The sequence below is a fragment of the Hippopotamus amphibius genome, chromosome 5 (genome assembly GCF_030028045.1).
Source record: "Hippopotamus amphibius kiboko isolate mHipAmp2 chromosome 5, mHipAmp2.hap2, whole genome shotgun sequence".
Classification (NCBI taxonomy): domain Eukaryota; kingdom Metazoa; phylum Chordata; class Mammalia; order Artiodactyla; family Hippopotamidae; genus Hippopotamus; species Hippopotamus amphibius.
In genome coordinates this window covers 29,198,461-29,220,463 of record NC_080190.1, presented here as the reverse complement: position 1 = coordinate 29,220,463, position 22,003 = coordinate 29,198,461, and the positions used below count along the sequence as shown (strand labels likewise).

General features: G+C 51.8%; 1 protein-coding gene across 5 annotated transcripts in view; it reads left to right on the top strand.

Annotated features, from left to right (window-relative positions):
• PAX2 (paired box 2) overlaps positions 1-15,709 on the top strand; it is a 76,308-nt gene extending 60,599 nt beyond the window's left edge. For 2 of the 5 annotated variants that reach the window (XM_057735572.1, XM_057735570.1), the window contains 3 exons: positions 12,642-12,743; positions 15,013-15,099; positions 15,588-15,709. In XM_057735572.1, coding sequence (XP_057591555.1) covers positions 12,642-12,743; positions 15,013-15,099; positions 15,588-15,709 — 311 coding nt within the window. Of the gene's footprint in view, positions 1-12,641; positions 12,744-12,890; positions 12,977-15,012; positions 15,100-15,568 lie in introns of those variants that run through there. The other 3 variants (XM_057735573.1, XM_057735571.1, XM_057735574.1) reach the window with 2 other exon arrangements.
• Positions 15,710-22,003: the final 6,294 nt, after the last annotated feature.

Here is a 22,003-nt window from a genome sequence, read left to right as displayed (position 1 = left end):
AATGAAGAGTGATGGCCCAGGCCAGGCCACGTTTCTCCAGATCTGCTGAGAGTTACGGTGGCCACTTCCCAAAGGTGAACCACCCCAGGCAGCAGCAAAACAGAGCTCAGGAGACCTTTCTCTAACCCCGGCTGTGCTTCCCGGGGCCCAGGGCCACGGTCCAGAAGGCAGAGGCTTCCTGGGGTGGAGAGAAGGATCTTTGGGGTAGGGTTCCTGCAGCAGGAGAACTCAGGCTGGTGCAGAAAAAGTGCCTCCACCTTGAGCATCCCCCGCCCGCCTCCCCCCCATGGCCCTGGAACGGTCCCAGCTCAGCCTGGGAACATCTCCGGCTGATCCATCTGGATCCAAGTGTGAGAAAAGTTCATTTCAGACCCAGCTTGACATTCCCAGGTGGCAAGTTAGCACTAACATCTCAATCTGTATGCGACATTTCAATCAAGCGAGGAGTAACAAAAGCAGAACCATTAACATTCGGAGCTGTTCACCAGTGGTAATGACGGGGAAACTCTCTCAGAAACTGGAAATTACCAAAAAGAGAGAAGTGTATGGAGAAGTGGGGGAGGGGAGGTGGGTGGGGGGAGGGGGCAGGGAATGATTTTTCTACACTTAGGCCAACATCCAATGCTTGGATTAATGGTGCCATTACCCGAGAAAGGGCTACAGATTATGCTCATTCTTAAAATGTTTTTGCTGGCAATTAAACGGCTGCAGTTATTGATCTTTGTTGATTTTATGTCCTCCAAATTTGCATAATCTATTAAAGATGAATGATTCATGATGTGTTTATTATGGGGACGAACAGAATTTGTTGGAGGTACTGTCAAGGTGAGAAACGGGGCAGTGCCCAGAGGCTTCGTGGACCATCTCAGGAGTGGGTCCAGCAAGTCGGCCTTTGGGCCAGGAGTTTGTGGGTAGTGGTGAGTGGTGATGTAGAGAGCAGACACCAGAGAGGTGGATTTCAGGTGAGCTTTTCTAGAAAGATGTTAGCATCTAGAACTGGGCTTCAAGCACAGCTGGGATATGGAGTGGCTCTTGGTGTATTCGTAAAAATTCCCCTCCAAGATTCTTTAAGAGCTTATTTGGTTGGAGAGTATGAAGGGTTTTGGTGGAGGAGGAAAAGGGGAGGCCCTTTCGACAGGTGATTTTGGCCAGGTATGTGCTACAGGTGAGAGAGCAGGAGGGCATCCTGTGGCCACAGCCTGGCTCGAGTGTGCCAGGGTGTTCAAGGAGCCCTCTTCACCCCCACATCCTAGCTCATCTTCTTCCCCGGGGACAGGCAGCTGAGGCTGCAAACCTTTGGGAATGAGTCCTGAGGAAACCAGCCCAGGAAGCCCTAGCTCAACCTGAAGAGCCGACCTTATTGATATTCCTGCCACCTCCTGGCACTAGAGGCTGATTTCAAACTTCACCAGCCACTTGATGCAGCTGTTCCACAAGGTCAGGACTGAGAGGAGAGAGGAGCCTGGACTATTGTGTAGAGGGGAGAGTGGGGCCCAGTGGGCCAGGACACAGCTAATCACATTGCAAGCAAGGGTGGCTGCCAGAGGCTAAGGCTCAGCCTGAAAGCCTCCCCTCCCCACCTTCCATCATGGAACCAAGGAGAGAGACTGATTTTTCTGGGTAGTGTTTGCAAGTTCTGCCGAGATTTTAATTTCACTGCATCACAACTCAGCAAGCTGCCAAGTCAAGCTGGTTATTTAAATTTATCACCCACTTTCCCTTCCGCCGCTGGGCTGCTCTAGCTCAGCAGCGTCTCTTTTCTCCAGCCCACTGCTCTAGGCTGCTGGTCTGGAACGGAGCCGAGTCTCTCCTAAGTGATAAGGAAAAAGGGACCAACTAGATGAGAGAGTGGGTGGGGGGCACTCTGGCCCTAGGCTTCCTCAAGTTGCCTGGCTGTGGCTGGAACCTTCTACCACCTTCTTCCCCTTCCAAAGGGCCCCACAGCAGGCTGCCGTCAACCCCTCAGTAGTCCCAGGGGCCTCTGGGTCAGGACCTCTTCAGTGAGGACTCTGGCTCCAGCTGTGTGCTTGGTGCCTTCAAGTCTCCCATCACTGGTAGAAAAGAGCCCCCCTTCCACATGACCTCTTCACCTTGACTTCTCCTTTCCTGTGCCTGGCCAGGTCTGCAGCCATAGAGGGGTGTGAGGGGACCTTGGCAGTGATGTTGATCTGGGAGAATAAGATGAATTCTAGTTTCAGGATTCCCAAAGTCACTTGGAGATACTTCTGAGTATTTAGAGAGTCCCTTTGCCTGGTGAAAATCCATCCTGATAATGAGAGCAGGTTCCCTACCCTGGAGTCCAAATAGAATGAGACAGTGCTGGAGGAAGTCTGGGATTGTACACTAGTTCTCCATGGTCACTGTAGAAGCCAAGGGATTCACCAGGCCCCAGAGCTGCTGCACCGAGTAAGCAGGCTTTACTGGCCTCTAGTGAGGCTCACTGCCGAGCACTGGCAGAGCTTTGAGCAAGTGTAGTTCTCGCCATCCGCATTTCAGTCTTGGAGGGATTATAGAGGAATGAAACTGATGTCCAGAAACAAGGCAGGCTGAACTCACCAATACACAGCTGGATAAATATAACAATGAGAATTGCTAATACACAACCAAACCTCACCCTCTGGTGCCAGAAATAGAAGGAGACTCAAAGCCAGAGCAACCTGAGAGGCTGCTGGTATCACATTGGATGTGGACCCTAATTGGGGAAGGCTGGCGTTGTAACACACCAGACAGAAAAGGTGACCTTGGGCCCAAAAGAAACAGGAGTCTAGAACTGAGTAGTCCCCTGAATAAAGCCTGATACAGAACAAGACAACACTGTCTATGAAAGGGAAACACACAAACTCATCCCAGGGGCTCCCGGAAGCAAGTGAGGGGAAAATAATATCTCCATGAGAAATGCAGACCCCCAAGCCTGACCCTGCGTCCAAATTTATACCATGAGGATGTGGCAGGAACCCCCAGCTAAGAACTTAGATAAAAATTTGCCCAGGATAGTAACCTACTCAGAAACTCCAGCAGGAACAAGGGCAAACCTTCCTTGCAGAGACATTCTACAATCCAGGGCACATGGGACTCCCACAGAAAAAAAAAAAATCCACCACTAAAGTTGAGCTCACTATAAAACATTACACACCTCATATGAATACAAACTATCACGAGGGAGAGTTAGCAGAAGCAATAAACAGGACAATTAATACCCCCAAGAACTAGCGATAATAGAACAATCCAAAAGCAACTATAATGTAAGCATATTTAATATTCTAAAAAAGATAAAAAAGAAGAATGTTTTGTGTTAATCACAGATCTTGATCCCACATCCCCTTCCCCACCACTGCTCAGCAAATTGTCAGATAACGGAGATCTTAAAGGGCAAAGAAGACACCTATAGCAAGCAGAGCGGGCCTATTGTTTTGGGACTTGGAGGCATGGAAAGAGAGGAGCCCCAGGCAGTCTTGAAAGTAGAGCCTGTCCCCTGCTTATCCAAGCTCCCAGACTAAGTCTCAGCAGAGAATCTTCCATTTTCTTTGGAAGATTCTCTTCTTTTCTTTGAACATTGAAGCACTATCACAGGGACAGTCCATTCCTCTCTCATGGGAAAAAAAGCCATGTTAGCTTCCCCACCCTGGTGGGGAGAAGGTGGTTTTATTCAAGAGCTTGGGAGAAACTTCTCTTGATGCCGGGAGACTGCAGCTCTTCAGGAATCTGTCGCTAAGAGGAGGAGGAGATATGGATGCTCCTAAGAGGGAAGTGCCCACGGCAGGGAGAGGGAGCAGAAAATGGGGGTCTCCTGGAAGCTGGCAAATTTGAGCAGAGGTGGAGGAGGCCAGTAAGGCAAAGTTCAAAGAAAAGCAGGGGCTGGCCCCCGGGGCCTAGAGAGAGTAGTGTGGGCTCAGCTTCTGAGAAAGGGTTGCAGACTCTTAGAAGTTCAGACTCCTTACCCACATCTAGGATGGTTAGCGAAGTGGCCTTTTAGCAGATAGAAGTGTGGACCATGGGAAACCCTCCTCCTCCTGCTCCGGGAGTCCTGAGGACCTCTAGGAAGTGCCTCTTTCCTGTAGTTAACAACCCCCTTCCAATGCGACTGCATTTCCCTCCATAAAACAAACAGCTTAGCCCTTGGCCAGCCCCTTGGGGGAGGAGAGGGCAATAAAGGCTGAGAAATGTTTCTCAAGGAGGCTGGGAGTCTCCTAGCCTTGTCTGTCAGCTCAAAGCCCCTGATTAGCTGAGGAATTTAGGGCACAGACATCAGAGTTCCTCTCCAACCTTGAAAGGAGTGGTCTAGGGCAACTTCAGACACTCGGCAAGGCAAGTCAGACAGCCTGTGGCCGTGGAGGCCGAACCAAACCGAAGGGCTCCTCCTCAGCTGAGAAGGCCCACTGGCAAGAGGCTAGCCTCCTCCAAGCATCCCTGAGGCCGCCAGCCACATCCCCAAGGACCTCCAGCCCCCAGACCTCAGCTCTGATTTAATTACGGGGCATTTCCATAGCAATGAGACATTGACGGATAATATGGGTGCCCTGGGTCTGCAGCCTAGGGAGTCACTAGACAGGGCTCTTTCCCTTCCTCCTTTATCCAGTCCACCTCTAGAGGGAAAAGATACTGCAAAGAAAAGGCATTAATTTACTCTAGGACTGGGAGAGTCAGGTCAAATTTGAACAGAATAAAAGCTGTGCCACCCTATCTCCAGCCCCAATTCCACACCCATGTCTGTGCCCACCAGTCATCCCAGTGCTGGGCTGCCCTCCTCAGCAGGGTGCCTTGGGCTGAAGCACATGAGGCTGCTAATGGAGCTACAGAGGGAAGGAGAGGCATGAGGAGGAGGAGGAGGGAGATCCTGGGCATCTTGGGAAAGATGTAGTTCTAAGGTCTTCTGAGCTGAGCTCAGATTTGGCCCATTACCTTGGCCCTTTCTTCTTGACTCCTCCCTTCATCTCCTCCCTCTGTCCTATGAGACCCAAAGGCTGAGCACACCAAATGGACTGTGCTTGGCCGTGCACAGCATGGTCTCACTAATTCATTCAGAGATCAAGGAGAGAGGACAGTTTGAATTTGAGTCAAAATATTTTTGAGAAATCAACGATCTTCATTTCAAGTGCATGTAGTAGCCAATGACCAAAAAGTGTTGCCTAGTAGAAAACCCTGGGCACTGTTTTCATGGTTAGCTGGGTTATAGGGAATCTTTCAGTTGCTGTAGATGTTTAAAGATGCTTGGGGTGTCGCAAAGGAGAGTTCTCCAAAGTGGGGGAAACCCCCAGTACTAAGCCTGTTTACTCCATTATTCGGCACTTTCTGAGAAGAAAAGTAAAAGCGAAATCAGCCAACCCAACATTTTCTGGATGACCAGAAACCCTAAATCGGGGTGTCCCAGTGAGTGTTACAGGAATGTATTGGGACCAAGGGCTCAGAAATGTCCTGGTGGCCTCAGAGTCACCCAGGTAAGACCTAAAAGCCTGTTTTCCCCAGAGAGCCAGCCACCCCCCAAAGTGACAGGAAGACACCCCCCCATCCTCCCCAGGGTGATCAGAATCCTTTCTTCCCTTGCTCTTAGCTGTAGCCTGAGGACAAACAGGCCAGCACTTTTTCAACCCTGAGCTTTGGGAGGCAAACCCTGCCACTATTGTTACTTTGGAGAGGGCTTTGCAAGCCTTCAGCCTGGAATCCTCCCCTCTCCTCCTTGGGGGCAGCTAGGCTGGTGGGAGGGGAGGAAGGAAATCCTGTGGCAGGCTCCAGAGCAGCCTAATGCTCCAGCAGCTTAAGTGGCCGTTTTCCTTGGGATTAGGGTTTCACTTACACAGAGCGCCTGAAAAACGCTGCGCACTCTGAAGGATTAGAGCTGACAATTCGGTGCTCTCAGAGAACAAAATAAAGCCGGAGAGGAACTGGGAGACCTGGCGTATCAAGAGGCTGTGCAAAACAGGCTTAACCGCTGCCCACCCAGCACGAGGGGCTCTGAGCCCATCAATGAGCCTGGGCCCAGCCTCCAGAGTGTCAGCACCTACCCAACTCCAGTCTTCATTTGCAACTTGCTAGTGGAGCCAGAGAAGGTAGCCTGGGGAAGTGAACCATGGAGAGGGCTGGGATGTCTTGCCCTCTTTCTGAGCCTGTTTCCTCCTCTGTAAAATGAGGGAGTTAAGCTAGAGGATAGTCAGGTTCCCTTTCAGCTCTCTGAGAATGTGATTCTCCCCAACACTCCCTATCCTTATCCCAGGATCCTGAGGCTGCAGCTCCATTCGTGGTCCAGCTGATTGGAAGGAGCACCACCGTGGGGCCCTAGGCCAGCAGGCTACTGTGGCCCAGTGAAGGGCTGCATGCTGGGAGGAGTAGGAACAGCATGACTGATTGTATCGAGCAGGTTGGCTGTTGAGATGTAGACCTTACTGAGCCCACATAGATCTGGGCTGCATCCCTGCCTAGAACACACCAGGGACTAAAGGTCCAGCTGTGGGTGAAAAGCGAGATGGGCTGGGAGAGCAGCCTCCCTGAGCTGCAAGCACAGCCCCCTCTGCTGGAGCCCAGGGCAGGCCAGCCTCAGGATGCAGAGCTGTGGGGCCAAGACAGAGCCTGGGGCTGGGGGCCCTCACACAGGCACCTCTGCTCCCCAGGAGAAACCTTCTGGAGGATTTGGAAACCCGGGAAATAAGGAACAAAATGAAATATGTAGAAAACTCTTCCCCTCTCCTTTAAAAGCACCTTTTACAGATTTAAAGTTTGTTACTTTGGTGTATTCTGTATGACTTGGATTGGCCATAAAGTGATCATAATTGGTATAGTAAATGTAAATGTACAGTATATTTAGGAAGTAATTACAAATTTAATGTGTATTCTTGGAAGTATTATAAATGCTTGTGTCAAATGCAGGCACAGACTCTCAACCTTGAAGCAATCTAATGTCTTCATTTTCGCTACCTTATGAGAAGCAGACAAAACTTGAGGTTAGGATAGTAAAACAAGAGTTATGTTTTCTGGCCTTAGGGTCCTCCATAGTGTCAAGTGGATAGCAAAAGTGCTCATTTTCAGAGAAAGATGCTGAGGGAAAGCATCTCTAAACTCATTGAATATAACTTTTACTGTATAAATCTATGTCTAATAAGTCTTGTTGTCTTGCCATCACCGAGCTAAAGCATCTCTGCTGCTTCGGCAGCTTCCTTTTTATTATTTCCTTGGTCTTCTGGATGCTGACATTGGCCTTACTTGAGATAAGCCTCCCTACTCCTTCACATGTTATGTTACCATTCTTTGTATGATCTGGTTTATTGATCCAATTCAAAGTGTCAAGCAAATCAGTGTCTTTCTTACACCAAAAAACAAAGGTTCTTTGGTCTTTTATAAACACTGCTTATTCATCTTCAAGTCATGAATACTTTTTAGGACATGATAAAAGCCATCTAGAAGTTACATATATGCATCTGTAACATCTTATGTATAGCTTTATAGGGACTCCCTGAAGCACATTATGATATCCTGCAGGATTGGTGAACCCCAATTTAAAACCCTTGCTGTAGAAAATGGAAGAACCTGAAACATGCAAGAAACAAGAAGCGAAAAGATGTCTGTTATAGGAAGGATTCACTTAGCATAATCCCAGGTTACTTACCTGGGCCAAATACCTATTTTCTGGGTCTACATTATTTGAGAATGTCATTCTAGAATCCATTCCCAAGTATACTGCTTGTTCTGTAGTCCAGGTTCTGTCATCTACTAGCTGTGAAGTCTTGGATATGATATTTATCCCCTCTGAGTTTCAGTTTCTCATCTATAAAATGAGGATTAAAAGCAGGTCAACAGAGGGAGGAAATATGGGGATATGTGTATAAAAACAGATGATTGAACTTGGTGTACCCCCAAAAAATAATAAATAAATAAATAAAATTAAAAAAAAAAAACAGGTCAACATCATAAGTTGATATGGGGATTAAATGAGATAATATATAGAAAATATTTAGGACTGTGCCTAGCATGATAGTAGGTGCTCAAGTGAATGCTGGCTAGTCTAGGTGCAGGTAGAAACACAACTCTGCCCTTGGATCTTAGACCTGACAAAATAGCAAAAGTTATCTGGTGACAAATTTTCTTCATAAAGTCTTTCACTTTGCTTTTCTCTGTACTTGTAAGAGGAACTGCACTTAGAGTCTCCAAAACAGTTGATTTGATCTGGCCCATTTGGTAAGGAATGTCTGACGAAAGTGCACTGTCTGATTCAGATGTAGTGATTGCTGTAGAAATTGGCTTTAGAATCTTCAGGGACTTCTGCAGTTGAACTGAGAAGACATCCTCATCAAGTACAGTGCTTCTAACACTTCTGGGTACTTTAGATGCTCAGCTACTCCTGTTTCTTGAAGAGCCTCTTTGTTTTTCAGAAAACTCTCCAAGGAGATTAATACTCCACCCCATGGAGTTTTACGACAGACTTTCAGTGTCAATATTTTATTCCTTGTGTCCCGTTTTTCCTGCCTCATCCTAATGACAGCGGTGACAATATGAGATTTTGCTTGTCAGATGCCTTCTTTTTCCTTTTCTTTGGCTCTTTTGGGGAGTATCTGGCTTCATGTTGTCATTAAAAGGCAGTGTGGTACAGACATAGCTTCACACTTTGGCTCTGTCATTTACTAGCTCTGTAGCCATAGGAGAGTTATGATACCTCTCTGTGCCCCCACTTTCTCAACTTTAAAACAAGTAAGTGAGACCACTCATCTCGAAGGCTCTTCCATCTTTTAAACTTTGTAATCTTAGGAAGCAGTTATCCAACATGAAATGCCCAGCCTCTTGTAATATGTGGGTTTTTATCCAGGTGTGATTCTGGGTGCTGCTTGCATGTTCCTGGCATTGTCAGTGAGCAAAGCAAATGCTTTACTGCTTCCTGTCATCTGTCGGATGATACATATTTTGTAACTGATGTGTTCTGCTCTGAAGCTGTTTTCTCCTCTTTCTGCACTTTTGCCTGTTTGTTTGAAGGAGGTGGCTGTGCTGTTGTACAGTTTTAGAGTCCGTTTCCACTCCCCTTTATCCAGCCATCGGTAGTAATGCAAGGCCCAGTGCTCTGTTGATTCTTCCTTGCACAGATTCCATTACCTGTTCATATTCACTCACTAAAAGAGGCTTGCTCACAGAATGCTGCTGGGCAAATGGTATGACTGTCTTAGTAATTTGAAACCTTCCTGCAGTATGTGTTTTCCATTATTGACAATGGTGTTCCAGAAGAATATATGGCTCTGGCAAGAGTTTGGTCAATTTGTTCCTGCTCTTCAGGTGTCACCTGTGTGCTAATGAAGCCATTGAGAGTGCTTTGCATGCAGTGGCTTATACCTTTGTTGGCTCAGGGGTCCTGAACAGGCACCTCTTGGTGGTGATACTATACTGATGTTACAGAATCCACAGCAGCAGAATCACAGCTGTACACTTGCATGCTTTTCCCTCATCATGAGTCTCTTCTCCCACACTTAAAAAATGTTTGAACAGCACTTCCCAGATACAGTTTTTAAAATAGAATTTGGAAATGTGTCTCTCAATCAGCAATTCTATGGCTGATTTTCAGCACGCAAAATTTTCTATATGCTGGAAGTTGGACCATTTGCAAGAGAAAGATCCAGTGGAAATAAACACTGCAATAGGGGTGCCTCCAGGTAGCTGGAAACACCTTCCTGGTCACCCCACATTTCCTCTTCTCTCCTGAAGCTAGGTAAAGGGTCGTGTCACACAACCTTAGAGTACAAGGATTTGTGTGTGACAAGCTGTGGGAGCCACGCAGCTGAAAATCAGAATTCAGGTGCAATTAAATTCCTATTTATTGAGAATGAAGCATCCTTCTTTTCCTGGCTGCTTTGTGGACATTAGGATCACAAGACCACGAATTGGGTTTCTATATTTTTCTAATTCAGAACCTCTACATCCTCACTAACTCTCCTCTGTGTTAGGGTCTTTTTGACCACAAAATGCCACGTTATTAATCTCTCTAGGAATTGATAGATGTTACTGACTTGTCCACGTCAGGTCCTCTTCGCTGAGAGATGGTCAGGAGGATTGTACATTTAGTTGACAATAGAAGTCAATGAAAGAGAACCCACACAAAGCAAACACAGATTCTCTCTGCTATTTCTCTGGGAGTCCAAAATGATCTCTTGTTTGACAGTTCTACTCTGTTGTTTGTTCTTGAATTTTAAAATGTAAGATATTAGTTATATTAGATAAGTAGAGAGAAAATCATTCTATTGCATGATAAAGCTGAGTCACAACATATGTCTCTCATTGTCATCATCCAATATAAATCTTTCATCTTATAAAAATTCATAATCCACTGTTCAAATTATTTGTAGAAAAAAGCAGATTCAAACATTTATATTTTGTCCAGCTTTTACCTCTTCAAAGCACACCAACATATATGCAACGGAAAACAACATAACCCACCTGGAATTGGCTATTAAGTCCAATAGAGTGATAGAGAATTAATCAATAAGTTTTTATTGAGCATCTACCATATTCTTAACTGTATGATAGAGCACAAGACAGGGCCTGCCTCCCATTTGATTACGATGTGTTTAAGGAAGAAGACAACAGGGCTGATGTTTCATGAACTATAGTGACATGGTAAACCATGGAACACAGACACTACAGAAGTTCAGGAGAGAGAAACTCCTCCAATGGGTAGAATAGTAGGGGTTTTAAGCCTTGAGCTGGAAGGAAAGGGAAACTATAGTAAGAAGAAGAAAATGATGTGGCAAAAGCAGAGGTTTCACAGCATCCAAGCCAGTGAAAGTAGTCAAACTAAACCAGGAGGGGTGAGAATCAGAGCTGAGAAAGCTGGGTGGGGAAGAGTACCTGGGAGGCTTTGAAAGCCTGGCAAAGTTTAGACTGCCAGAGAGATACTCAAACTGTAGACTACAGAGAATCCAGGATGGCTTTTACAAGGGAAAAGCAGTGTTTCATGAGGGCTGGCCAAGCAGCTACATGAGGGATAGACTGAAGGAGAAGAATATGGAGGCAGGGAATACAAGCAAAAAACTTGTGGTGGCAAGGGCAGGTGCTTAGGAGCTGAGCTGTGGAGGTGGTGGAGGCAATGAAGACGGGACAGATGTAATCAACATTGCTAAGGAGAATTGACAGCACTTAGTGACTGACCTCAAGGGGGAGGTGGGGGACTATGTCAAGAACGACTCCAGAGGTTTTGGTTTGATGGTCTTCAAGTGGGTCGGTAGAGCTGACGGTGGGGAAGATGATTTGCTTTTATTCCTGTCAGGTTTGAGGTGACAGTGGGACAGCTAATGAAAAGGTTCACAGGCAGCTGGGAATGCAGAAGCCTGAGCTGGATCTCTGTCTACTTAGGTAAGGATGAATCATTCAGATGTATTAAGATAGTGGTAAGGAAACTCACACGTTTCAGGAAAACTGGAAGTGAGGTCAACTTTAAGGGAAGAGTGGCAAGGAGAGAGAGAAACACTTTGGAATAGCCATCAGGAGCATGAGGTCTAGGGCAATTGATGAAAAGAAAGTGAGCTAGAGATGCATAGTTCTATGACTTCCTCCAGCCACACCTCTCCCCAGAGTTGGGCAGAGGCACTAGAGTGGGAGAGAGGCACTGGCTGAAGAGGAGTTATAAGGCGAATTTGGAGAGGATAAATGGGACCCAGGACCCAGGAGGGGATGAAGTAGTCTCTAGGGCATGGAAGTATGGGAGAGGGCAAATTATTGTCATTCGAGATTGGAGCATGCTAAATTGCAAAGAAGGTGGTGATTCCTTCATGGTGATGGAGAGGGCAGGCAAGTAAGGGAGGCCATTCAGGTGCAGCTGTGTTCCAGAGACATCTGTGGACCCTGGGTATCTCCCTAAGATTGGCTCACTTTGCCACTCCAGGACACTAGGAAAGCCCTTCCTCCCACTCTTCAGACTCCAGAACACTAGGAAAGCCCTTCCTCCCACTCTTCAGACTAGCTAATAGACACCTTCAGGGACAGAAGTCCAGCAGCTCATGGGAAGAGCAGACTTTACTCATTGGAACTTGATATGATCCACTTGCACTGTTGGCTCAAAGCTCCTGATTTGCTTCAGGGATGGTGTTCTGTCATTTAAATGCCATAAACACTAACAGCAAAATAGCCCACTGGCTGGCCCCCAATCGTCACACCTGCCAGGCCCAGCACCCGCAGCTTCACTTGGAGAGGACAAGGAATACCCATCAGCTGCTGTATGGGTGGTGGTGGGGTGTCCACCAAGCCTGAAGGAAAGATGGGGTGTTAAAGAGGCAAGAGGTGAGCAAGATGATAGAGGTCCATTTGGCTACTGGAGAGACCACAGCTGAACATCTCACTGGGAAGGAGGAGTAAAACCAGGTCATCTCCCTGCCTTCTCCATCTGCGTTTGGGCTACAAAGAGACACAAGCAAAGGCAAATACACACACACACACGCACGCACGCACAGGCACAGGCACAGACACACAAAGAACTACACAGAGCAGAGGTACATACACACAGCTGATCAGAGGACACTTAGGTAACAAGCTTAGATACATGTAAGGGCACACCTGGACCTTCTCATTCAGATGTGCCCCCATATGTCTGCACTCAGCACTTTTCCATGGAGCATCCTGGTGTGAGCAGAGGCAGGCCCCTCTCTTCCAGGCCTCACCCCTCCCCCTTTGTGTTTTTCCAGGTCGTGACATGGCGAGCACCACTCTGCCTGGTTACCCCCCTCACGTGCCCCCCACTGGCCAGGGAAGCTACCCCACCTCCACCCTGGCAGGAATGGTGCCTGGTAGGTGACAATGCTGCAGCTGCCTAATTTAGGTGGGGGCAGCTAAATTGTGGGTGAGCTGCTGAGTGGTCTGCAGTCTGAGGCTGGGGGTGGGGGGAGACCCAACATCTCCTCCTCCCCCGCAAGCCTCCCCCTCGCTCCCTAGAGGCTGCAGCTGGGGTTCCTCATCCTCCCTCATGAGTAACCCAGGGAGGGAGCTTGCAGAAGTGCCCCCTGTGTGCACCCGACTGTATGTCCTGGCCCCTCCGCAGTGCCCACCTACCCCAGCCTGTGCCCTGGTAGCACTCAGCCTCAGCTCCGCCCTTGGTGCCCCAACCCACCCCCAGCCAGCTGACACTGCTTGGAAGAGCCTGCCCTGGTTTCCATGGAAACTTGGAGCCAAGAACCATTTCCAGGGGCATGTCAGTCACTCAGACAAAGCCACCCTGGTCCACACCAACCCACAGGGAAGACCAGTGTCGAGAGCCAACCCACCCCAGGGAGAGAAGGGAGTTATTCCCTAAGGAAAGAGGAACAGAAGACAGGCTATGCCAGGAACCAGAGAGACTGGCTTCAGAGAGACAAGCTAGAGCACCCCCACATCTCCTCAGAGGAACCCTGAGTCCTCATTGCTCCTGGGGGCTCTGACCCATCCCCATCAGAGAGGAGCTGGCTTTGGGCTGTGTGGATCAGAGAGACAGAGGCCATGTTTGGGGTCTGGAGACTGCAGCTAGAGGTTGTGCTCTCCCCAGCCCCTCACCCCAGATGGGGAGCTGGGCTTGAAGCCAAAGAGAGTTGAAGTTCCTATTCACATAAATACCAGAAAACTCTTGTCTTAAAAAGGATGAGACTCACTGGGCCTGCTTCCTGTCCTGCTGGCTGTCCTCTGTGTGCCCCTTCCCTGAAGCTCAGCTCTCATGGGGGGAAGGATAGAATAGGGTGACTGGCCCCATTCCTGGACCGTCCATTCAAGGACAGCCCTGCTGTAAGCAGAGCTGGGGGGAGAGGGATGGCAGAGAGCGAGACTGCTGCCGGGTGTTGTAGAATAGGGGCTGAAGGGAGTGGAAGGAACTGATAAGGTGAGTTGGGGGTATGGGTGGAGGGATTCCTGCCCAGATTTGGGGTAGGGGCAATAGAAGTGTTGAGTGCAAGGAGATTCCTTGGGGAAGGTCCCAGCAGTGAGCAGGTGGAGGCTGGGGAAGGTCTTTGAGAGGTGGGGGTGAGGGAGGGGGAGTCTGCAAGGAGGTGGGGACACGGGGAGCCGCAGAGAGCTCATGGTGGCAAGGGGGGAGTCGTTAAACAGAATCTAGTGCTGATGAGGAAATTACACTTGTTTCATTAGCGATGGGGAAGGAGATAGCTCAGTTCCTCTTGGTCACAGTTGAGCTCAGAAGCTCATTATCCTGCTGCACGCATGCTTTCCCTCCTCGTCAATAAACAGGCTTTCCAGTGGCTGCATCCCCCACCCCCACCCCAGCTCCCTCTCCGAGAGGGGCCCCTTCTCCTCTACTTAACCCGCGGTTAGGGATCACTGTAAACAGTCTGGGGTCATCACACAGGAGAAAGGGCGAGGGGGAAACCCGGAGGCCTGGCCTTTCTCCCACGGAGGGAGGGAAGCAGCTTCCGACGGCTCGCAGCCCACGGGGCCCTCCGCTCACCGCTTACGAACCCGCGGGCCGGCCACCTGCCTCCCGCCGCCTCCTTCCCCTGCTGCGTGGCCCACGTATCAACCCTCTAGAGGGAAAGCACGGAGGGGGGGTGTTTCCCAGCAGAGCCCCCACCCCTTGCATTGGCACCGTGCTGAGATGCCATTCTCAGTACTTTCTGGGACAAAGTGTCCCAAGGGCCTGTCTTCACCACCCTCTCCCCGCTTCCACCCTGTGGGGCTGTGGCTCCTAGAACCAGATTCTCCACTAAAAAGGCCCCGGCCCCCAGCGCAGCGGCGTAGGCGCGCCTGCACCCGGAACAAACCCTTCCCGGGTGGCCCAGAGCGCCTCCGCGGGGGAGCCCCGGGCGGACACTGCCACGCAGCTACCTCCACGCCGGGCTGTGAGGCGCGTGGGTGCTTCTGCGCGCGCGCGCGCACACACACACACACCCCCCACACCCACGGGCTCTCCCCCTGCGGACCAAGTGGATTGTTCCGCCTCCGCCCGGCCGCCAGCCCGCAGCGGGCATTGCCCTGCCCGCCGCACCTGCACCTCGGACCCGGGGGAGGCCGTCGGCCGGGCACGTCAGGTCCGCCCTGGCCCTGCGCGTGTCTGACCCCCACTCCCCCGCCCTCCCGCAGGGAGCGAGTTCTCCGGCAACCCGTACAGCCACCCCCAGTACACGGCCTACAACGAGGCTTGGAGATTCAGCAACCCCGCCTTACTAAGTGAGTACGCCACCTGGCTGGCCGGCGGCTCGGCGCGTCCGTCCGCCCGCCGGCCGGCTCGGCCGTGCTGCTTCCGGACGCGGGTGCGACTCCCAGCGAGCCGACCCTCGGGTGCCCCGTCGGGCAGGCTCGTTAGCGCAGCGCGGAGGCCCCGGGATCCCTAGAGGACGCCCGCGCCTCCCTCCCCTCCCCTCCCCTCCGCTCCGCTCCCTTCCGCGTGGCTGGAAGGCTCTGAGCCGCCCTCACCCTTGGGCCCCCCCGAAGGTCCGCAGGCGGGCGGCGGCGGTCACCTCTCCCACCCGGTGAATGCAGCTCTCCTGGGGGCAACCGGCCCCGCAGCCCAGCCAAGGCCTCCCTGCCCGGATCCCGCTGGACCCCAGCCCGGGGAGGTTGCTTTGCTCTGCTTTCCTTTTTTGTTCTCCTGTTTGCCCTCTCACCCAGCCCATTCTTCTCCTGTGTTAACTTCCAGGTTCCCCTTATTATTATAGTGCCGCCCCCCGGGGCTCCGCCCCTGCCGCTGCTGCCGCTGCCTATGACCGCCACTAGTTACCGCGGGGACCACATCAAGCTTCAGGCCGACAGCTTTGGCCTCCACATCGTCCCCGTCTGACCGCCCGCCCCGGAGGGAGGGAGGATCGACGCGACGAGAAGCCTCCCGGCCACCGCCCCAGACCCACCCCCATCCCAGGACCCCCCGCAGCCCTTCACGTCACCCCGTCGAAGGCCGTACAGGACGGGTGGAGCCGCGGGCGGGACCCTCAGGCCAGGGCCCGCCGCCCCCAACCCCGCCCGCCGCCCCTCCCCGCCTGCCTGGACCGCGCGGCGTGGCGAGGAGGGCCCGACTCAGCTCGTCCCCGCCTCGCCCGAGCCGGCCCCGGAGCCGACCGGCCACACCGCCGGACTCCGGCCGGGCCCGCCGCTGCGCGCGGGGGACACGTTTCTGTGACACACAATCAGCGCGGACTGCAGCGCGGCCCAGCCCCGGAGCAGCCCGCCTCGGACGCGCAGGCGCCGGGAGGCTTCGCTGGAGAGACTGGACAAAGGAGTTGAGAACAAAACGATTTTTTGCAGAAGGGGGAAGAGCCTCCTGCCAAGCCCTCCGGGAAAAGTCCGTACCCCGGCGCCAACCCGACGGCGCCAACCCGACTGCCCCCACCTTCCGCGTATGCCCTGCCCAGAAGGTGCAGTGGAATGGGGGCGTGGGGCCGGGCTCTAAGCAAGGCGGCTGGGGTCGTCAGGTGTTTCCAAAGTTGGGACCCAAGGCACGCAGGCCCCAGCAGCCCGCACCCACCGAGCCCGACTCTTGGCTCGTCCCTGCTCCACCTGAACTGCCCAGTTCCCCAGTGCCCAGGCATCTCCTGTTGGTGACCAGACTCTCAGCCCCGCCTTGCCCCTACCTCAGTGTCTCTTCCATCTGCCGACCTCGCAGTTCCCCCTTCTGCCCGTCCTTTTCCCATCCCACGACGCTCTGCATCTCTCCTCCCTAACTCGCCGCCCCACCGGAGGCTCTCCCGTGCCTGCCTCAGGACCAGTTTCCGCGGGCCGCGGCACTGGTCCTCCCCTAGCAGTTACTTGATGCCCTCCCCCCGCCCCCTCCCACACAGACTCTCAATCTGCAGGTGGTGGGAGCAGGGTCTGAGCTGGCGTCTGAACTGCGCGGGGTGGAAGGTGGGAGGCTGCCCACTCCACCTCCTCCCACCCACCTCCAGCCTCCTCTTCTGGCAGGAACTGAACAGAAGCGCAAAAAGTCTACATTTATTTAATATGATGGTCTTTGCAAAAAGGAAAACAAAAACCCAACAGGCTGCTGCTTTGTAGAAAGACGGTGTGTGTCGTGTGAAGGCGAATCCCTGTGTATATAACCCCGCCTCGCCCGCCCCGCCCCGCCCCGCCCGGTAGAGTCCCGGTTGCCCGCCCGTCCTGCCTGTAGATACGCCCCGCTGTCTGTGCTGTGAGAGTCGCCGCTCGCTGGGGGGGAGGGGGGAACACAGCTACACGCCCACTAGCACAGCACGTCCTGGGGGAGGGGGGCGTTTTTTTTATGTTACAAAAATTACGAAAGAAAAGAAATCTCTATGCAAAATGACGAACATGGTCCTGTGGACTCCTCTCGCCTCTGTTTTGTTGGCTATTTCTCTGTAATTCCGTGTTTTCGCTCCTCCTCTGCATCTCTCTTCTCTGCATCTCTCTTCTCTGCTTCTTTCCCCCTCTGTCTCTGTCTCTCTCAGTCTTCGTCTCTCTCGTCTCTGTCTTTGTCTCTCCCTTGGCCTCTCTCCCCAGCCCTGCCCCGGCTGCCTTGCCCCCTGAGGCTAGATCAGAGGTGGCAGCTCCAGCCCCCAGGCTCGCCCCTCGCGGCCGTGCCCCGCGCTCCCTGGGCCGCCGGCGGCCGGGCCGCCCCGCCCCGTAGTTGCTCTCTCGGTAGCGGCGATGCGCCCTGCATGTCTCCTCTCCCGTGGATCGTGACGACTCGAAATAACAGAAACAAAGTCAATAAAAGTGAAAAATAAATAAATAAAAATCCTTGAACAAATCCGAAAAGGCTTGGAGTCCTCGCCCAGATCTCTCTCCCCTTCGAGCCTTTTTATTTGAAAAGGAAAACGAGAAAGAATAGTTAAGGGAACTGCCGGTGCCCAGCCAGGCTCCAGCGGCCCAAGCGGGGCAGCGAGGGAGCCGAGGTTCAAACTCCGAGGCCCGGCCCATTCCAGTCCCTGTGGGGCTGGCGCGACAGGGGCCCCAGACCCAGGACCCAGCCGAACCCTCGAAAGATCCCCCGATGGCTCTGGTCTCCTTGGCCACTTTCAGCGCGTCGGTTCGTTTTGATTCTTTTTCTTTTCTATTCTTTTCTTTCTTTTTTTTTTTTTGTGCACATTACAAATTAATAATAATAAATAATAATAATTAATAATAATAATAAAATTTTGTATGTCACTCCCCATGGCTCCAGGTTTGTCTCTACCTGTCTCTGGGACAGGCCTTCCCTCACACTAGTCGATCTCAAATAAACCCTCAATACTCCCAACAGCGCTCCCGTTGCGACCCGCCTCCCACCCCTTTGCCGAGGCCCTCTTGTCCGCAGCGGAAAGCAGGCAATGGCCCAGGTGGGTCTGCCCATCAGTAGCGACGACCGCCCCCATAACCCCGCCCTCGGGGCAAGGAGTTTTCGCTTTGCAAAACTTGAGAATAACTTCGAGTGAGTGATTTGGTGGCCCTATTTCTCCAACCACACCCAAACTTAGGGTGCAGGCTGTCAGAACGCTACATCGGAGGCCCTCTCCGCGAGAGTGGGGGTTGTCTGCTCTCCTGTCTCCTTCCTCCCCTCCTCCGCGCAGCCGCAATTTTTATCCCGCAGTCCGCACAGATGCCATAGACGCTTGCCACTAGCTTCCTCGCTGTGCATTTCCGGGCCGGGACAGCGTCCAGGCCCTCAGAGACCCGGGAAGAAGCTGCGGGCTCAAGCGACCTCGCGCGCCCCCTGTGTCTTGCGGACAGCCGCGAGGATTGGTGCGGTCTGGGTGTATCTGGAGGGCGCGCAGGCGCCTATATTTGGGGTCGGTTGGTCGGTCGCCGGTTCCCATTCGTGTTGATCTGCGTGGATCTGTACGTCCCTGTGTGGGTCTTGGGGTGGGGAAGTGGGTAGAACTGTTAGTTTTTTCAGACACCCTTACTGTTCTTGTGCCTGAGTGTCTAGTGAAGGATGTGTGTCTGTCCCTGTGTCTCTGTTCCTCTTTGGGGGAGGGATGGAGTGATTGTCCAGGCTGCTTCTGAGATACGTGGAAGGGGTCTGCTCTCCATCCCTTCAGCAACCTCCCAGCTCCAGCCCTCCCACAAAGGCCACAGCTTCCAACTGGTCTCCACCCTTGGATACTTTCCTTCTCTGCCACTGGGAAAGCTTCCCAGCTCAGCTTCCATCTCTGCCTCCTCCCACTTGAAAGGCTCTTGAAGCTCTAAACTGCCAGGGGTAGCTGGGCAGCTGCAAGCAGGGCCTAGAAGCAGACTGAGTGACCTTTCCCACTGGCTGGGGACAGTGTCTCCCAGACACCTCCTTCCCATCATGATTCCAACAGGCCTGTCTTTCCCCAAGCCTGTTTGCCCAGCCCACCCACATAATGACACTGCAGGACCCCAGCAAATCAGCAAGCCCCTAATCAAGTCCATCCCCTTCCTTCTCCCTCCCCACCTGTGTCTCCTCCCTATTCCCACCTTAGCAAATGACAGTTCCACCTTCCATCCTGCCTGGTGCTGCTCCTTTTAATCACCAGTCTCTTAGAAGAGTAGTCTTCAAACTTCTTTGATCATACACCCTAGCAGTAAAAAGAAGTCTGAATGCGTACTCCCAATATAAGTATATTTACTTAACTACAAATTCCACTACTAGACTAACATATTGTGAATCTTATAAGACATAAAATAGAAAAAGGATGAGATTGGAATATATATATTCCAGTGTTCTCTTCTCATGCCTAAATAGATTATCTTGCATCCCCTGGAAGACGTGCACCCCACTTCAGAGAGCCTGCTCAGAACCCATGAAAATCCAGCATGGCAGAACTGATTACTGCCTGATGCCCAGCAAGTGAATTCCTGGAGGTCGTCGGGGCACTGGGTTGGCCCAGCCAATGCTGCGCTCATCACATGGAGCAGGCTATCTGGCCCCACTGCCTGGCTTTGCCTCCAGCTGCCCCCAGAATGGGAGCCCTGGCCTGCTCGATTCATCAGATTGGGAACCAGGGCCTCTTACCTTGGTCCCACCGGAACTTCTTACCTTCTGTTCTATTTCTGGTCTCCTTCATACCAAATTGAACAGCAAGGGTCCACTGTCAGCAGTAACCACCACTGCCCAGAAGCTTTCATGCTGTGTCCCTCCTGGGGATGCTGATTTCTGCTTGGAATCAGCCTGAGGGCCCCCAAAACATGTTCTAAATCCTTGACCAGTTGCCTGTTCTAACTGCAGTCCCATTTACCCACCTCAAACACAAACAGGGCCTGTTCTCCAGCTTTGTTTTTCCCCAGAACTTACCTAATTCTGACTCTGCTAGCCTTGTCTCCACCCCACTACCACAGAGTCCCCAGCTGAGGTTCACCAAGTGTAACAGTTAGAAACCGTCCTGGGTTGAGGAAACAGCAGAAGCAAAGACATGGAGGCATGGAAATATACCAGATAAAATGTGGCTGGAGTATAAACTGCCTGGGGAAAGACAGAGGGGGTTGGGAGAGGTGGCAGGAGATGAAGCTTAAAGGTAGTTGAGAGCCAGGATACCAGAAATGTCCAAATGGTATCCATCACCTGATGGCTTTTTTAAGGAAGCTGCTCCACTCACAGCCCCTCCTGCCCATGTATCCACCAATGACTCTGTTACTAGAATTGGACTCATACACAAATCCAAGCTGAGTCAATCAGTCCCCCTCTCTCAGGACACAGAAATAGGAAGTACAGAGAGAATGAGGCCACTGACCATGAAAGTCAAAGCCCAGTGGAGGCCCTGAGGTGATTCCCCAGTCTTCTTCATCTCAGTCAAGAACAACTCCATTCTACAGTCACTCAAGCCAAAACCCTAAATCTCCCCTGACTTCTCCTGTCCCTCCCATCTCATACCTAATCCTCCAGCAAAACCAGACAGCTCTACCTTTGAAATAGATCCAGAACTTGACCACTTCCAATGATCTGCACTCTACCGTCCCAGTCCAAGCCAGTATGAGCCTTCCCCTTGATTTGCAAAAAAGTTCTAATTGGCCTTCCATCTTTGCCCCACCTACCCCAGTCTAGTCTCCCCACATCGGCAGAGCGGTCCTCCAAAGTGTAAAGCAGAGCAGGCTCCTCCTCTGCTAAGAGCCTCCCAGTGGCTCCCCTTCTCCCTCAGAGTCAAAGCCAGAATCCTAAAACTGATCTATAAGGTCCTACATGTTCTGGGTGTCCAACCTGTCACCCCACCTCCACCCCTGCTACCACCCCCAGCTCACTGTGCTCTGAGCCTGCTGCCCTCTGTGCCACGCTTCACTTACACCAAGCATGAGCCTTCCCAAGACATCAAGACATTTGCTCTTTTTTTTTTTGCCACACCATGTGGCATGTGTGATCTTAGTTCCCTGACCAGGAGGGATCGAACCTGTGACCCCTGCAGTGGAAGCACGGAGTCCCAACCGGGAGGCACTGGACCACCAAGAAATTCTCAAGACATTTTCTCTTGATTTGCATTTTCCTCCAAGCAGCCCCATGACTGGCTCCCCCACTTCCTCAGGATATCTGCACCCCTCCTTCCATTTGAACCTGTCCCTTCCCCATCCTGTGTAGTTCTTATGGGACTGTCAATCAGAATGCCCTATCAGCTCCTGACCATAGATGTGGATCTGAGACCTATATCTGGCCCATGGGGACCCCGTGTCCCTGTTCAAAGCACATAGACTTTAAGTTAGGAAGAGTCCTCTCAGAAGGTTTGTTATTGGGGACTGGAAGAGAGAGGGTCTTCCTTTGGACCCCTCGGGATGGCTCCCCACCATGTGGAGAGTCCCTGCCTGAGAGCGCAGTGCAGTCACACTCAGAGTCAAGCAGGGACACACAGAGCTGAGAGGCAGACAGAGAGCTCTGGTGGCATCATTTGAGCCTCTTGGAGCCAGCTAGGCCTAAAGCAAGGCCACGTTGGGACTTCCAGGGTCGTAAGCCAGTACCTTCTTCTTTTTTCTTTTTTTTCACTTAAGCAAATGTGTTGGGTGTCTGCCAACTGTAATTCAAAAATTCTGACTTAAAGAGTTCTGGGCACATGAATGCTCTGTTAAGAACTTTGGATTTTTTTCTATAGGAATGAGAGTCGTGGAAAGTTTTTGAGCAAGAGAGGGTGGCGTAATAGACCGGCATTTTTGGAGCTCTCTGCCTGTAATGTGAGGAGTGGGATGCAAAGAGACACAGTGG